At 33.7% G+C, this 19,376-nt stretch overlaps 1 protein-coding gene across 8 annotated transcripts in view; it reads left to right on the top strand.

Moving 5' to 3' along the window:
• TBC1D5 (TBC1 domain family member 5) overlaps nt 1-19,376 on the top strand; it is a 542,532-nt gene that overhangs the window by 275,660 nt on the left and 247,496 nt on the right. For all 8 annotated transcript variants that reach the window (XM_034662029.1, XM_034662026.1, XM_034662027.1 and 5 more), the window contains one exon: nt 3,443-3,509. In XM_034662029.1, the coding sequence (XP_034517920.1) occupies nt 3,443-3,509 (67 nt within the window). The remainder of the gene's footprint in view (nt 1-3,442; nt 3,510-19,376) is intronic.

Genomic DNA, 19,376 nt, shown 5'->3' with positions numbered 1-19,376 from the left:
GCATGATTTTCAACAGTACATAGATATTATACATGCCTTTAGCTAAACATGACTGCAGTAAAAGTTAAACAAGAATCTGGAATTTAATTTATGTTGTTTTGAGATTTAAGTGGCCATTATACATATTATTTGCTTAATAAGCTACATACATGTATGTTAGAAATTACTAATGGAAAATATATGCTCTTTCTGTCATTTAAAATAATTTGGATACAAGGGTATTTTTTCTTTCAAATTAGTCAACTTATTTTAATTGTGAGTGCTAGGAATTCATTTTACAAAGTTATTTGCCAATGAGAAATCAGTCTGTTACGTAAATTTCACATTGTAATTGTCACAAATAATTGATGAACTATTCCTGTAAATATATGTTGCACAATATACATACACATAGCAACATATATAATATGTATGTAATTTATGTATTTATTAAAATTTCCTCAATAAATATATCTAGATCATTTTATTGGTTGATTTACATTAGATATTGAAATACTTTTAAAATCACAATTGTATTTTAAAAATTTACTCTATTTAAGTTACTTTTCAAGTGAGTAAAAGGTAATCTGTTATCTTAAGACACAATTTAAGTATTTGTGCTGTCTGATCATTTAAAGGTCTTTGTGCAAGATTACTGTAATAATGTACTTAAGTGCGCGCGTGTGTGTGTGAGAGAGAGAGAAAGGGAGGTGAAGAGGGAGAGAGAGATCTGAAAACAGCCTGTACATCCTTGTTACAATTATGGCTACCTGACAACTTAGTACAAGAATCAGAGCAGCAACTAAAAACATATTAAACTCTCTTGCACCCTCTGTTGTTATTTTTGGGGAACACTACACATACCTTCCCATGATTGTATTGGCATTAGACTTATTAACATCCCTGATAAAATTAATACTTAGTTTATTACACTTACTCCAAATTAGATTCCTAGTAAAGGAGGATTTATTTATAATTTTTGGTGATGTTTCCTTCCATTATAAATATGTTTTTATTGTATAACACCTTAAATCAAAGAGGAGCCTCTCTGTTTGTCTTTGATTTCTCCTAGTTACCAGTTTCAAGCCCCTCTAAATGTTTCACACAAATGAAAATCTCTGCAGGATATACACGCTGTATATACAATTCTCCAGAATTACAAATTCTGCCTGTTCTTTTGTAAATCTTTCAGTTGTCAGACAATTTCCTTCCAAAATAAGAATCTGGAATCGTCCATACTAAAATTAAGAATTTATAACTGTAAGGAACAGATGTTTTCATAAACATTTGCTATAATTAATTTCAACTAGAGGATTGAAGGAACAAAGCAGTTTTTCCTGCTTCAAAACTTTATTGCCTTTTCCCCATATAGCAAACTCTGAAATCTTTTCTCTAATACTGTTTAGAAAAACAATGTACTCCTTATTTGGTATGTTTTCGAGAAAGAAAAACTGCTTTTTGTCCTTATTCCCATCCTTTGAAGGTTACATTTAATGTGATATGCTCATTTTGAAACAGGTATAAGATGAAGAAAACCTTTGTAATATATTATGATGGCAAAAGCTAGTTTAAAAAACCGAAAGTCTCTTAATTATTTGAAGGATTTTATATTTGATCTGGTAAATATCAGCAGAAAGGAAGAAATATTCTGTTGGTGAGATCTTACATGTTTAAGTAATTATAATCTTTCGTTTTAAAGAGAAAGAAGGCTCATATTTTAAATGTATGATATAGTACTTATTTTATGCTGATTATAGAGTGTTTCACAGGAAATGTCTGCAAGCTGTTAAATAACATGTGTTGTAGGAAATTTTCATTTATTAAGAAACGGTAATTTTCTTTAAATCCTTTTCGTTTATTTATTATAATACCATTATTTTTTTAAGAAAATAAAGTATGTTGTATGAGTGATCTTATAGTATTCGTGTTTTCAAAGAATTAACAAAATATACCCAGCTAAATAGATCTTAAACATTTAAGTGATTTTGGATAATTTTCTTCTATAAAATTTGGCAGTAGTTTTAAATGCTATAATCCATTTTTGGATTTTTGTTTAATGAAAAAAAAAAAAAAACAACCTGAAAGTGCATTTGGAAAAAAGAATAGGGTTAAAAGTAAGTGGACTCAGTCCAGTTCTTGTCCTCTTAAATACTTTGGCACAGCTGTAAAGATTTTGAAAAGAACCAACATTCTTGACTAATCTGTCAACTATAAAATGTGCAAAGAAAAATAGGTAGCTGTCATTAAAATTACATTTCAGCTTTCAATAACCATTTAATGAGTAGCATAATTATATAAGTATGGTACCTTAAGTACTGTACTCAATAATTAAAAATAATCTCATCTTTAAAGTGAAAGCTGTGTAATTACTATTTGACTTAACCAGGACCACTGTGATGATCTCCAGTGGCACCTTAGATTGTTCAAATGGATTAAAAGTATAAATTAAAATGGATAAATTATTAAATTATTAAGCTTTAAATATCATAAAAATGAATATAACCTGATGTTTGAAAGTTACATTACAAGAATTAGGAGTATAAAATGTAATCAGAATCTAGTCTTTTGAATTTGTTTCTAAGAATAAATGGTCTTTTTAATAGTAGTGAAACTATACTTTGAAGTATATATTTTAAAATGTAAACTACTAAAATTAAATTTCTTTCAATAAACATATATATTTTATACTGTGGCATTGGTAAGCATTTTTTAAACTTCTTTAGCACATTTATTTTTATTCTATAATCTTTAAACTGATAGGTATGAATTTGCTGTAAGTATGATACTATGAATATAACAGTTTCTTAAGTGGGTTTTTTTTTCTAAATGTTTGGTATTACCGTATGATGCAGAAATATCTTTCAATGTTGTTTTTTCATTTTTAAAACTGTTGAACTTTTGCCCACAGTTAAAACATAAAATTTTAGGAAGAATATTAAGGTATATTAAAAGCTCCGTAGAATGCATTCATCACCTCCCAAGCCTGCTTTCTCTTTTACCTCTCTGCTTACCAAATTCCTAGATCATGTAGAGCTGGGGACTGGAAAACACTCCAGGTTCTCTTTCTGTTGCTCTTTTTGACTGTATCAGTGGTCAGGAGAGGTGACTTGGTCACTAACAAAGAGTTGCCCTTTGTTTATAAACACTAGTGTATGATTTAATGGCTTATAAATTTCAGTTTTGTTTGTGATTCATAAAAAATGTACTGTGCTTCATTTGTTCTGTTAGCAATTATTTTGATAGTATTTCTATCCAATTTAGGAGTTGTGGTATTAGTTTATATTTTAGCATCAAAATGAATTTTTTGTATAATCACCTCTGATTACAAGAGATATTTGGGGGGTAGGGATAAAGGGATAATGCTTTTGGCGCCAATATACTGCATAGAGCACAGCAGCTTTTCAACTAAAATATTCAGTTTCATAATCTTCATTATTTCAGTGTTTTTAAATTTTTTTTCCAGGAGATTCAAATAAAAATGGAAGAAGAAGTTCTACTTTAGATTCTGATGGGACTTTTAATTCCTATAGGTAGGTGATGAATACATAGATACGTATTATTACAAGATAATATACAAGATACCTAATGTTTCAGGATTCTAATCTTAGAGTAGTAAGGAAATGTTACCTGTGCTTTAAAAATAAGTTACATGTAAAGAATATTGTGATATGCGATTGTTCTGCAGACTTACTGAGTAATGAACAGTGTAACCTCTTAAGTTCTCGAGTAAATGGCCTTATTGTGGATATCAGTTGTTAGTGTATAATAGGTATGAATGCACATGTAGTATTAAGCTCCATTATAATCCATTTTTTATTTTGTTTTTCCAGTGTATCTGTACTAAAGTACAGTACTAAAGGCTTCCATTTGTTTAAGTTTCCTGTTAAAACAGAATATATTCCTTATGAGTATCTAAGAGAATATGAAATGTAATCCATGGTTACATCAAGTGCTATTTGTTTATATCCCATTTGGTTCTTCAGCAAACAGGGCGGTTACATCTCAATTAGTGATTTTTTTTTTTTAAAGGATATGCTAGTTAAGAAAACCTGTATCTTCTCTAGTATTTTGGTAATATTCTCCTAATAACTTGATTTGCTTGAGTAAATGTTTATGGTTTCTGTACCTTCATAACAGGGAAACCCAGGAAGAAGAAAGATCATATTATTTCTAGTAATATTTGAATATTCATATACTTAACCAACGTGATATAAGAACTAGGTTGTTTTCTCTTAAGGAAAAGTGCAGATTCAATAGTAATACATTTGGCATTGTAGATAGCAATGCAGATTCTTGAAGAAATACTTTGAGTACATTGTCCTAACGGTTAGTTAGTTCTGACACTTGCAGTGACACAGTAAAATATACACAAGAACCACTTGAATGTTCAGCTGTAACTCCTTATTTTATGTAATAAATGTGGAGTTTATGATTGGAATCTTTATATTTTTATTTGAAAACATATTTTATATCCCTAATTGGAACTGTGCCATTTGTTTTTTCAGATTCCAGGCAAGCTTTTAATATCTAGAATAGGGCCTTGTATACAGGAAGGAAGCACTTAATAAGAATGTGGTAAATGGGAAAGTTTTTTACAATTTGTTTATGAATTCCAGAAATGAGATGGTAATTGAAACACTTGACATCTTTATTTTATATCAGTTGGGGTCTGTATAAATAATCAGTCGTTCAAGTGTCATAGATACTACAAAAGGCTTATGTTCCCATGGTGTTCTAGAAGGGTATTATCACAGCAGTAAAGCTCATATGTTGTCATTATATTTTCACTGTACTCATCCTACCTTATAAATGTGGGAATTCTTCAAATACTTCTTTTAGTGCTGAAGTGAATATAAAAGATAGTTAAACATTCATGATTTGGCATGTAAGTGAGGAATGTTAATATGATAATATATGTGAAATCTATGTTGTTAGTATCATTGCTAGATATAAATACAATAAAAAATAGCTAAGACAAAAGGAAAACATATATATTTCAAAGGAAGGAAAATCCGTATGTGTATAAATTTTGTTGGTGAGCTCAATTTTACAATTATGTTTATAGTTTAGCTAGTTATAGTAAATAATGGGCATAATATAAAGTTAAGAGAAATGTGTTAATGTGAAGGCACAGTATTATCTTGTAGTTTATTTTATTCTTGAATAGTTTGAAGATTAAAATATTTTAGTATTATTGAATGCTAATTGTACTTTGAAAATGAACTCCTAATGCAACTTTGCACAATAAATACTAATGTTGTTAACTAATATAATTTTAATCAATGCCTGTCAGTGTTGTAATGTTAGGATATTAATTTATTGTTGTAATTAAAAAGGCAAGATAAAAAGCTCAGGTAGTACAATATATAAAAATGAGCTTTTAATAGTTGGCAGGCCAGTGCTGTTATTAAATAGTATTATAGTATTTAAGGTGCGAAATGAATATTTTTCTACTCAGCAGGCAATAGCTCTTACAATATAATGAGCTTACTTGTGAATTTGACACTTGGGTTAAATGCAGAATTCATAGAAGCACAGCTCTGGGGTTTATTTTCATATTAAGGTTAACTGATAAAACCTAGGAATTGTTGCATGATCACACTAAAATGGCAACAGAATTGTCAGTAAAATTCCCTTTTGAAAATGAAAATTATTTTTCTGTTGCTATCACTACTGTTTTAAACTTAACTAAGTTATTAGAAAAATGTGAATATTAACCCTCAAAGAGCCTTTAGCCTAACAATTCTACCTTTGTCTTATTTAAACTGTCTCAGAAATCCTGACCTTTCTTCACAGTCAGACAGTTCTGGCTGCCAGCCTAGTACCATCATACTCAAGCTATATATACTTGAGTCCAGGATAATGATTAGCCTTAGTTTGTCATCTTATGAGACAGACATTCTAATGTGTAACCTGCTTCCTCCTCAGAACTCTTGGAAAGACTGAGATAAAATGTAGAAGATAAAGCCTTTTGAAAATCCAAATGCAAAGCCATGGCATTATTAATTCTTTCTGGAATTAATTCTTTCATATAAATTGGCAACTTTGTTGCCTTCGCCTTCACCCTCCAACACGTGTACCCTTTTATAGCATATGTGGAGATTTCATTAACTTTTGCATTCAGTCTTGATTTGGTCACCTAAGTGTGCACTCTTCCCATTATGTGTTTGTCTTACTGTGGTCTTAGATTGTCACTTTCAAGAGGGCGGAGTCACTGATTGTTGTTGTTTTGCTTTTCATTGTTAATAATACCCAAATATATGGTGAGGTGGTTCATATCCTGACTCCAAATATTTGGGAAACTTGGGCAAGTCTTAGCCTCAGTTTCCTCACCATTAGAGGGAGGTTAAGGAAAAACACACTAGTTAGGAGGAGTTGATGGGATAGTGTCATGTGGTAAATGCTGAGTAAATAGTAGCTGTTTTTATCTTCTAGTCTGTGGCATTGTCATCATTGGTAACCTTCTGGTATTTAGAATTTTTTACAGTGCCCTGTTACAGAGACACTAAGAGGAAGGTAAAAAAGAATGTGTGACTTACAGGACAATAACTTTTGTCTGTTAGCAGAAACGGAGCTAAGAACAAGCTTAACCTGAGGCTTGAAACTCTCATTCTGACAAAATATTCTCAGTTGCCTTCAAATAGCAAATCTGTACACATAGCAATGATAAAAGGAAGATGTTTTACTCTTTGTATAAGTTCAGAGGTAGATTTTTGGAATTTTGACAAATTCTGAAATTTACAATCGATCAGATCCTAACATGATAGTTCTGTGTGCCTAATGTTCATAGATTTGTTTTTCATAGGCCAGGAGGTTTTTCTTGAATTTGTGTCTTTTGTGGTTTTGCTTCACTGATACAAATGGAGTGGAGCTGAATTTAACTCTGAAGGCACCAGTGTGAATATTATATGGTGCCTAGGTAATAGATTACATCTTGTTTTAGAATTTCTTGTTAAAATTCAGTTATATGTCTTCCAACTAATTTGTAGATGATGTGTTAAAATGGAAAATTTGTAAGAATTGAGAAGATATTATTGGCTTATGCAGTAGATCTTATGCTTTTTAAAGACCAGTGTTCTCTGTCAGGTTATATGAGCTTTCTGTATTTCTTATTTAAACATTAAAACTGAGAGACCCTTGCTGGGTATGAAAGAAGAATAGTAGTTTGCCGATTAGCAGTTTGCAGTAGATGATGAAGTTAGCGACTGTAGCACAGGGCCACATAGTAGAAGCAGTATTCTCTCCCCACCACCCTCCTCCTTTCCCAAGGGCAGCTGACCTTCTCCTCTCCAAAGAGGCGAGCCCCTTGCCAGCACATATGACTACAGACTATTACATTAATCTGTTTAGCTGTAGTACCAGCTGCTTGCATGTTTTTAATTATCTTATTAGATGGTATAACAGTGACCTATGAAATAAATTGAAGGTGAACATTTTTAAACTTTCCTTTTTTACCCTATGTTTCTAAATATCTTTATTGATCAAATTATAACTTTCCACAAAAGTTCATAGAAGTCGGTATGATTTTTGAATCTGTGTAATGCTTTTTTCACATATAATGTTATAATTCCCAGAATAGAAAATAACTTCATTTTCCCTCATTTTTTATTTAGGATATAAAGATTTAGGATTGCCTCGCTAAGATTTAGGTTGTGTTTATGTAGCGACAAATCCATGTTAAAATACATTGGTTAAATAGTCAATTTAGTTAGAGAAGACTCAGACCAGTTCTTGGCATTTTCGGGGAAACTCAGAATATTGCTTAATTTTCAGACGTCATCTTGGTATGTTGTATAAATGTCATAGGATAGAAAATAAGTCATGGTAGATTAATTTTAAATAAATTTGTTTATTTAACTATGATTTTCTAGATTCTGATATGTGGTAGTAAATCATGTAGTCTACCCTAATTACTTTTACAATTTAATTTCACATAGTACCGTTGCTGGGTATATTTTCCCAAGCTGTGCCGTTAGGAAAAATTTATTACCTTGTGAATTTCGACAATTGGAGAATTTTCAAATAATACATCGTAAATGAAGTGTTGACTTCAGGAGACATAGTTCAAAATAGTAACAACCAGTGGTTGTTCTGTTATAACTCATCCCCAATAAACAAAGATTATAATAGTTAGAAAACCTTGGTGTTGAATTAAAAAACAAAGGTAGTTGGATGCAGAAAGAATTGCAAAATACTTGTGCATGTCTTTTGAATTAGTAAATCCTACAGCTGGGATGGTGGGGTGACTTGAGGCTTGAAAAATTTATAAAGATCTCAAATATTTGTTAAGTACACATTATTTTTTTAAATTAAGTAATACCCACTCTTTTTACCTTCCTATTTTTTTTCCTTTTAAGAAATAATGTATTTCATATTTTAAAAGAACCTTTGTTGCAGAAATAAAGGGAACTTTTCCACTTGGCTCTGTATTGGGTGGTGTTTATAATTTCTTAATATTGATCTGAGCTTCTGAAGTTGCCACTCTTTCTCAATATGGTGTGTTCCATAGCACACAGAGTTAAAGGCTGTTTTGAAGTTGATAAAAAGTTTTTAAAGAAGTTATAGTTGGTTTGGCTTTTTGAATCCAAAGTTAATTATTTTCCTGAATAATAAAAATATATTTATTTGAACACTGTTTAGTCATTGAGTAAATTTTAAAAATCAGGCTCATAGTTTCATCATAAACATTTTTATGTATCCTATTTACATGTAATCAGTAATTTGAGAGAGTGTGGGAAATATCCTTCTATCATTTACATTTATTTCTACTATAATACCTTTTTTCCCCATTTGTTTGTAAGTGGGTCATATGTGTCCTGAAACAACCATGAAATAGTGATTCAGAATATTAGTAGAGATCATAGAGCAAAAGCATAGATTGGATTTAAAATTTAGAAATCTGGGTTCTGGCTATATTCTTAGAGTGATACAAGTTTGTCACTCTGTTACATTTAAGAATATGGAGTCAAAGAATCTATTTAATTGCTGAATGTTATACTTTTAGTCTGTTCAGGCTGCTGTAACAGATATCACAGGCTATGTGGCTTATAAACAACAGAAATTTATTTCTCACAGTTCTGGAGGCTGGGAAGTCCAAGATTAAGGTGCTGGCAGATTTGGTGTCCAATAAGAGCCCACTCCTGGTTCTCTGTCTTTTCACAGTACTCTCATATAGTAGAGGGGCCAGAGAGCTCTCTGAGTCACTAGTTCCATTCATGACAAACACCCCATCAGACTGGGTGTTGGGGTTCAACATATGAATGGGGGGGCATTCAGTTCACAGAATATAGTAAAGATTATAGAGACTAACCTGAATTTCCATCCCACTCTTCACCATCCAGTCGTTTTAACTTCCTAAGCCCTTGTCATTTTTTTTTTCCAGAGTATCATAGCTTAGTAAAGTAGCTGAGAAAGGTTTTTTCCTGATTCTTAACAGCATTGCTTTTCTCACTTTTTTAAAAAGCTTTTATTTATTTCAGAGAAGGGGCAGGGGGGCGGGGCAGAGGAAGAGAGAAGCAGACACCCCCCTGAGCAGGGAGCCCGATGTGGGCCCCATGTTTTTCATACTTTGTGTTGCCTATATTTTGTTGAGAATCTGTGTAACTATATGATACAGATTCTATGAGGTTTTAAGAATAAATACACGATTCAGGAAAACAATTTGGAAAAAACATACAGATAGAAATAAGACTGACTAAAGTTTGTATCTTCGCTCTACCACCTACTGACTGCGTGACCTTAGGCAAGAGAATTAATCTCCCTGATTCCTGATTACTTCATTTGTAAAATTGGAACGTTAACAGCTCCTATATCATAGAGTTGTAGGGAGCATACCTACAAATGTGTAGAACACTGGCCCAGTCATCTAACATGTAATAAATAAACTAATTTCTGCACCTTTCCTTTCTCTCTTTTCCAAAATTTCCTTTAGGTTTGTTTTATTTATTTATTTATTTATTTATTTATTTATTTATTTATTTTTAAAGATTTTAATTATTTGAGAGAGGGAGAGAGCGAGCATAATCAGGGTGGATGAGCAGGACGGAGAGGAAGAAGCATGCTTTCCACTGACGGAGAACCTGACATGGGGCTCAATCCCAGGACCCCGAGATCATGACCTGAGCCAAAGACAGACGCTTAACTCACTGAGCCACCCAGGTGCTCATGAAATTTCCTTTAAGTTTTAATCAACTTTTTCATCTCTTAAAGTTGTTGTTTGTCTCAGAAAAGTATTTAAAAATTCTCTGCAGTCCTAAATTGGCAATAAATGAGTCTTTAAGGATTAGATCTACAGTTATTTATAAAAGATCAAATTTATAAATATCTACAGTTACCTATAGATTGTATAGGAAGAATGTTTATAAAATCCACGCTTATTTAGCCTCGCAATCTCAGTATCAGATTTTCTTATTTCTCTTTTTCATATTTGTTGAAATAACACCACAACCTTTCTAGTTAAATAATTTCAGAGAGCACAAAATATGTATGTAATCTTTGCATTTTCCTGAAACCAAAAATCAAAATAATACCTTAATTCATATCTCCATAATGAAGCCATATTTGAGAGAAGGGGTGAAAAAAATCACACTTGAATGATGAATACATCTTGAAGTAACTTTATTATTTTTTATGATAGTGGAACGGGAGATTTCTATGCTTTTCTGTAATATTCAACTGTCTGAACTAATTATTGATCACTTAAGGCTCTGAAAATGTTACCTTCCATTTAACTAATTAACTGGCTTGTTTGCATTTACAGCATTACATTAACATAACCCAAACTGACTTCAGCATACATGTTAGTTTGAGTTCCTTTGCTTCAGAAGCCCCTTCAAGCCCTTTTTATTATCTGTAGGCAGGCTCTAGGGGAAAATTTTTTTTCATATTTGTTTATTTACATAGCTGCAAGCTCCAATCATCCAAGACTGTGTAAATGTTTATCTTTGAAAAGACAGGCATACATTTGAAATATGAGGATAAGCTGCTCTGAGTCAGTCATCACTGAGAGTCCCTTCCCCTCGACACACTTCTGTTTTTTCCTGGTATCCTCAGTTGAAATGCACCCATGTCAGCCCCATGGATCACCATTTGTAGTATGTATTAGCATGCTGCACTTTTTAAGTAGGGCAGTGAAATAGACAATGTCAATTAAATATTTGGTCAGTAATGTTGAAGTGTGTTACTGGATCTATAATTTGAGAAAATAATACGAAGAAGAATAGTTTCAAAGTGGAAAGTTACAAATCTTTTTAAACATTTTACAGATACCTTGCTTATTTATTTACTTATGGGTGTGCTTTATAGTTATATAGTTAGTTCTACATAAGGCCTAATTACTGATTTTTGATTTGACAATTTGTAAGTCTCAAAGATACGGTTTAAAGTTGGAATTTTCACAGAATATTTTAATAGAGATTGATATTCAGTATTTGTCTATCTTCTGTATCAGATTACCTTGCCTTCTAGGGAAAAGGTGGCAGTGGTTAGTAATCCTATTTATTTATTTATTTATTTTAGATTTTATTTATCTATTTGACAGAGAGAGGGAGAGCGCACAAGCACACAGAGTAGCAGGCAGAGGGAGAGGGAAAAGCAGGCTCCCCCCAACGTGGGGCTCGATCCCAGGACCCTGGGATCATGACCTGGGCATGTCACTTAGCCAGCTGAGCCACCCAGGTGCCCCTGGAATCCTATTTTTAAAAATTTTTTTTCTAATCCAGAGCTTTCACAAGTGTTTTTGTGATATTTGTTTTTATATATATTTGGTTATATATATATTTGGTTCAAGAGAGCTAACAACTCTTCAATCATTCTGCAAATCTTTATTGTATACTCATTATAGGCAAGCCAGTGGCTAAACCTCCAAGACCCAAAGACGAATAAAACACTTATCATCTCGGAGGGGAGACAGACATGGAAGCAACTAATGTAGATGATAACCAATGTTATAATGGGGGCATTTTACTAAGAGCTAGAGGAATACCAGATGGAGTAGTTAAAATTGAGGGGTTGGGGAGAGGTGGTTACAGAGAAGGTATATCTGCTATACATTCTAGAGGGACGAGACTTTTCTATGAGGTGAACAATATGAATAAAGATAGTCTTCATTTTCTACTCTCTAACAATGCATTTTTTTTTTTTTGGCACTGTTAGAATGGTTAGATTCAGTTGGCCTTACATTTGTTAGTAACAAAATTATGCCCTTAGTTATAGAAGACAGCTAAAATGGCCCCTACAGTGTGAGTATTTACATATATCTGTTTCATTCTGTTGACATTGTTACTTTGCATGAACTAGTATTTTGATAGTATTTAAGTTTTAGATTTTAGTATAGGTATTTGATATATTTAAATCCATGATCAAAAAATTTAACTGGGAGTTGAAAATGAAAATCTTTAAATCGCAAAATTATGTGAAGTAGTCGATAATGATACAATTGAGAATGAATATTATGTGCTTAGAAATATGGGAAAAATCAATAAAGCAGCTATGGAATAAAAAATAGTCTGCTAATGAGAGAATATTTGAAATTTAAAAGAAGTCCTAGTATCATCTGAACATATGGACATAGTTTTCATTTCATGATTATAGATGCAATGTTCGGAGATAGATATAGTAGTTTAGCTGGTTGACATATTTCAAGGATTTTCAAAGATTGAATTTCAAGCTATTTGTTCAGATTAGAAAAGTAATTCAGATGACAAGCCCAAGTCTCTGAACCCATTTGAAGCAAAACAGGATAGTTGAACACTATCTCTTAACTCTCATTCCAGTTTTTTAATGTGCTTCTAGATCTTAAAGTTGTCATGAGCAGCAGAGCTCTACTGTCGTTGAACCAGGCACAGACCTCTTGTTATATGGATTTTGTTCAGTGCACAGTAATGAGTTCATAACCTCCTAAGTAACTGCTCTTGTTTGCTTGCCCCGTCCCACCTGACCACCTGGCCAAACCCAGAGCTTGCTTCTCTTCTAATATTCTGATTATGTAGTTTGAACAGGGACTATTTTTTTTTTTTTCTAGTCAAAAGATCTAGAAGAGGGTTGAGGGAGTGGAATAAATAAAGCCAGAGTGGTCTGATTGGTGTTTTTAACACTGCTCCCATCCCTGTTTTTCCCACTGTCCTCTGGACTCTTGATGGGTCCTAGAGAAGGAACCCCATTTTCCTGCCTCTATATGTCTAGGTGCCATTCCTAATCGTAATATTTTAAAAAGCTCTGTAGAAAAATGAGAATTTTCTTGTGTTAGTTTTCAATTTTATAGTAGCAGTCCATGTGACAGCTATATGGAAACATCTCTTTGGTTCATATAAGGATATCTGTGGTCATATAATTGAAATTTTTGTGGCATCCATTTGGAAATATCTGGATTATTGAGTTTATGGATAACAGAATTTTTTTTTTTTTTAAAAAGGCCTTTTGTAGAGTCAGGACTAGATTTGAGTTCTCTTTAAGTAAATGAACTTTCAGATAACATAAAATTTCATCAGTGGAGAATACTTCTGCCTAAGACAGGACTTTTATGAAACATATTTTAATTTGGACAAGGAGGTCATGAGAAAATGGTTCATCTTCCACTGTGATGCAGAACAACCGTTTTAAAAAAAAAAATCAGTAATAAGAATACTACTCCCACTGGTGTTCTAGCCTACATAGGAAACACAGTGCAGACTCAAATTAGGTCTCCACACCCTGATTCCATCATTTTAGTGTCTTCTCCCAACCCTTATCCCCTACCTCCTATATCCAGTGTTCAGAAAAGGGATTTTTCCTTTTTTTCTTTGAGATAGAGTAGGCAGTTAAAGACCCCGGAGGGAATACACATGCATTCTCCCCTGTGACTCCAGCGAACAGTAACATATAGCTTCATTATGATACATGTACATTGTGGTTTTGATCCCCTCCCTGCAGGGAGAAGGCCGCCATGACAATTCCAGCAAGGACCATATAGGGCCAAACCCCACTGCCCCACCCCCATCCCCCCACTGGTAGGAGAAGTCCCTTAGATGATTGGAAGCAGCCTCAGTCAGAGACCACCCTAGCTATGACCCATAACCTATACAAACATAAAAAGGAAAGACGAAAGAAGACCTGAACCCTGATGCAGTTGCCACCTCTGTGCCTGCCCCCTCTCCCGCCTGAAGAGGCTACTTTTGCTTTAACTGCTAGTAAAGGCTTGCTTAAGAATTTGACTCTGAATTCTTTCTTGGCCAAACTGAAGGACTGAGGCCGTGGGGGTAATGGGATTGGCTGCTGACATTTGGATATACAGTGACATGTCAGTTATTTACAGGGCAAATTTCTAACAGCTTCAACCAGCTAGAATATAACCAGAAACTTAGAAATAGGAGGAAAATATTAGAACAGGCAAAATGTTTGTTTATTAAAATATGTTTAGGCACAGGAGAGCCCTTCCAGTCCTTATTCCCACAGTCTTATTTCACATTTTTCTTAAATTAGAAAAGATTCTGATAACTCATGATGTTGAAATAGGCTAGAAGTATGACAGCTTAAAGTCTAGTTTGTTGTCTTTATTTTAAAAAAGACACACTGAGCAAGTGACAGAGGGGTGTAGATTTAGGATTTTTAAAAGCTAATGTATAATCATTATACAGATTGGTAGCCAATAGCCTGATAATGGTAGTCTTAAGAAAAATGCCACTAAAAACAGAATGGAAAACTCCAAAAGCAAAGCAGTTTGGAGTTATTTAATGTAGGGGCAAATCGCCATACATTTTCCAAATGTATACCACATCTGAACAAAAATTCTTTAAGGCTTAGTAAATTTTGATACTTTCAGCATTTTTGTGTTGCAAAAAAAATCACTTAGGTGGCATACGTTGGTCTTTCGTTATGCCGGGTATATGAGGTATTCAATTATGGGATTTTTTTTTTATAGTAGTGAGTTTTTTTCTTTTAAAGTATAATTGAATGAGATTTTCTGGTGGCCCTTGGATGAGGATATTTCCTTACCTTTTCAGAGGCACATGTGAAACTGTTTTCTCAGGTACATTAATCCAAACAAATTATAAAGTACATAATGTCCATATTGACTTAAAGTTTATCACATGACCCATTTATCTTCATTTTAAATTTTCATATCCTGGATCTTTGAACCAATCTAATACTGACTATGGTTATATCAGGTTCATGATTCAGATCTTGGGTCTGGTTCTTGCCAACATTGATTAGTTTTGGTAACTTACAGATGCATCACTTCTTCACTAAAGATTTGCTTCCCTAACTTTTATGCGTAAGAGGGAGGTGGGAGGAAGCAAGCGGCAGAGGGTGGTGGTAGAGACAGAGAAACCTGGATAAGGAAAGGCAACCAGATAGAGATAAAAAAGATGGGGCGCCTGGGTGGCATGGCGGTTAAAGCGTCTGCCTTTGGCTCAGGGCGTGATCCTGGCGTTATGGGATTGAGCCCCACATCAGGCTCCTCTGCTATGAGCCTGCTTCTTCCTCTCCCACTCCCCCTGCTTGTGTTCCCTCTCTCGCTGGCTGTCTCTATCTCTGTCGCATAAATAAATAAAATCTTTTAAAAAAAATCTATTATATCTATATGTGATCTTATTGGTAGCGCCATTCATTTAGAATTAATTAGATACTGTGTTACATCTCTTATGGAACTATCTTGACTTTTGAACGAGCTGTACTGTTTAACTTTTAAAGTGTATCTGTCTTCTTTCCCCAGGTACACTATATGTGATATATATCATGTATATATTTATATCTCTTGAAGCTTTTTTATAGTTGTTACTTTAAAAATCAAATGTATCTATGAATGGTTTATTATCCTTAAAATACTTGGAGTTTTGGTGTTCAATATAGGAACGATTAGTGACATGAGTCTATTTAAATTTAGGTTTAAATTAATTAAAATACGTAGTTCTTCAGTTGCACTAGCCTTATTTCATCTGCTTAGTAGCCACATGTGATTAATGATTACCATATTGAACAGTCAGATAAAGAACATTTCTGTTACCTCAGAAAGTTCTGTTGGGTAGTGCTGATCTACAAATTATCAAATGAATGATGGATTAATCCATTTAGATCTTTAAAGTATTATTTGAAGCATTATATGTATTTCTATGTGTGTAATACCCTGTAAGTCAACCCAGTCTTGAAAAATATGTTTTATGAGATTGGATTGACTTTCAATTAGGACATCAGATTTTGCTAAATAAATGTCTGTTTCCAAATTACTGCAGAATAATTTGTTCTCAATTCTGTAAGCATTTACTTCACAGTATTGTTTACATTATAGACTATGGCAAATTCTTTATCATATAGAAAGTTAGATATCAAGTCCTTGCTGGTTTCACAAAGAGCAAGGTAAATGTAGAGCAGTGGGAATGTGAAGAAGGTGGGGGAGGTCTGCAGGAAGGTGTCTCAAAGAATCAATTCTGTAAGAAACATCAGTTAACTATGGAATATCAAATATATTCATTTAGACGACTTCACAGAGATAGTTTGGTACAGGATCCTTTTCTCCCCTCATTTCTAAATGCTGAACCTTTGATTAGTAGTATAATGACGTTTATTATGTACTTAATTTTTTATAGCCTTGTGATACAGCTTTTTTTGATTCCTTTTCTAAAGGCATGTTTTTTGACTTAACCGACTTAATATGACCTTGAATTTAGAAGCTCTTAAACATTATATTTTGAAGAGAATGATACATGTATTTTTTTTTAAAGAATATTATAGCTGATAGTCCAAAACTGTTGCTAACTTAGTGCTTCGTGTCCTTGTGGACATTGAGGCAGAAGTGCAGAATTTCTCAATTCAGAGTTAATCCAAACCTGAATCAAAACATCCCCGTAAATCAATTTTAACAAACCTCCACACAGTGAACTGTTGGTTGCCTTTGTTTCAGTGGAGCCTCATAAGATGAGAATATCTTTCACCTGGACGTAGAAAGCCATTTTAAGCTTGTAAGTGTGCGTTCTGTTTTTATATTTATTTATATATGTATAAGTGATATATGCCCTGATGTTTCATTATGGAGGGAAAAAAGCTTTAAATAAAAGTAAGTTTTTAAAAATTCCTGATACAGGAAGCAAAAAAGCCAGTACAGTTTCTAATTGCCTTTTAGAGTCTCTGAGTTCCCTCATTACCTGTGATTTAAGCTAAAAATGAGGTAATTATAGATAACATCAGTGTTTATCTGGTTGATCTTGGCACCTGCAGTCCTAGTGTTGTAGCTTACCCATGTCTGGTGCCACACTTTACAGTCTGATGCTGACATACCTAATTTACACTTCTCATATTTCCATTGATTTAAGTTAGATGTTCCTTGTTCTCTTTGAATAGCATTTTTTAAATCATTCCTTAAAGATGGCATTAAAGTATGTACTCTTTTACTTGGAATATTGTATTTATGGTACAATCCTTTCATTAGTAGAAATATTTCACTAATACATTTCTATACAAATTTAAAATGTATTGTGTCCTTTTACCTATATATTTGGTAAAGCAGTTATGGTCACTGATATGGCAATTCTTTTCCAAATATCGGCATGCGTTTCAGGATCATAAAATAAACCTTTTTGCATCAGATTAAATTTTCTTACTTTGTTCTTTCTCACCTTCAAATATTCTACACATCTAACTCTGATCTTATTTTGCCTAAAGATCACTAAAGGCATCCTGGCCTTTAGCGCTACTATTTCTAGTCAAATCTCAAAAAACGAGATGATCAAGGGCTAGCTGACCTTGTAAACTACAGGATCATTTCTGTAGAGCTCCTTCACTATAGCACCCCCTTACCATACCTCCCTCTTTGATCTTCATTCTCTGTGACCTGTTGAACTTCCCCCTGGTGACAATCCATTCTCCATTCCCCTCATCAGTGAAAACCAGAGTAGCTCCTCTTAACCAAGTATTGGAGATCCTGAGTACTAGACTGTGTGTAGTCTCTGAATGGTTTTCAATAGTTGTAGTTGTTTGGGTTTCTGCAGTTAGCCCTGTAAACACATTGCTGCCTGCCTGAAAATGGGGTAAAAACCATCCTATAAAATACACGGTATAAAATTGTTTTCTCTAGTGTGTCATCATTTGGAATAATTCAGAAATTTTCTAGTCCAGAACTGCCACGTAATCAAGTAATTTATGCATTATTTAGGTTACAGAAGTATTTAAACAATTACATTTAGAAGGTGCTAACTAGTTTTATACCAATTTTATGGGTGTATCTTAGGAAATACTACATTAAAATGTATAATTAGAAATACAGATCTTATGATCATCAGCTGTATTTATTCACTGTGTATTCTAGTTGATTGCCATGTCAAAAAAAAAAAAACCCAAAAAACAAAAACATTACCAAGTGGATTAAATCGGTATCTTTGGAGGGGAGAGCTCAACTGCTGCTGCTAAAGTTCACTGCGTTTACTGAGAAATAACTGCAACACTCGTGGTCAACATTTTTGATCAGTCGCAATGTTCTTTCCTGAGGAGCACGCGGTAGCCTCAGAATCCTTCTTCACACAGTGCTTCCAAGGCAGCCACTACCAGTATCCATTAACACTGGCCCAAAAAGTAAACCAGTTTCTCTGCTGTTCCCTGCGTAAGATGGTGGTTGTTTTTAGGGACCCAGTGCCTGCAAGGCATAGTGGTTGCCACTAGATGGCACTAGTGGTTTGTCGAGAGAGTCCTTAAGGCCCAAGTGTCTCTCTAATCTGTTCCATTTGAGGCGTTTGCACACCTAAATACCACAAGTTGTTTTTTTTTTTTTTTTTTTTTTTTTTTTTAAAGTTTTTTTTTTTTTTTTTTTTTTTTTTTTTTTTAAAGATTTTATTTATTTATTTGACAGAGATAGAGACAGCCAGTGAGAGAGGGAACACAAGCAGGGGGAGTGGGAGAGGAAGAAGCAGGCTCACAGCAGAGGAGCCTGATGTGGGGCTCGATCCCACAACGCCGGGATCACGCCCTGAGCCGAAGGCAGACGCTTAACCGCTGTGCCACCCAGGCGCCCCACCACAAGTTGTTTTTAACCACTCACAGCAGCCATTGACTTACTTTCTCAGTCCAACTGGTGAAAACTTATCTCTGTACCCATGGACTTGAGGTTCAAAAACTAGAAATCTGAGGAAGAAAATATAAGGTTATGTTCTTGTCTTGCCTTGTTGCCAGAGGCCATTTTTGTCCTTTGATGTCTGCAGTATGGTGTTTCCCTTTTAGTATTGCTTCCAGGAAGATGCTTTTCCTAATTCTCTTTTTTTTCTCTTATTCAATTTTTCTGAGTCTTAGTTTCCTCATTGATAAAGAGGGGTTAAAATTACACATCCTAGGAGAGTTGCTATAAAGGTTAAAAGTTAAAAGTGATTTACTTAAAATCTTGTATTTTTAAATATATATGGATTTTTTTTTTTTTTAGTATTTTAATAGCATCATTG

The sequence above is a fragment of the Ailuropoda melanoleuca genome, chromosome 6, assembly GCF_002007445.2.
Source record: "Ailuropoda melanoleuca isolate Jingjing chromosome 6, ASM200744v2, whole genome shotgun sequence".
Lineage (NCBI taxonomy): Eukaryota > Metazoa > Chordata > Mammalia > Carnivora > Ursidae > Ailuropoda > Ailuropoda melanoleuca.
Note: the sequence above shows the minus strand (reverse complement) of the source record. Positions and strands in the feature narration are given on the sequence as shown.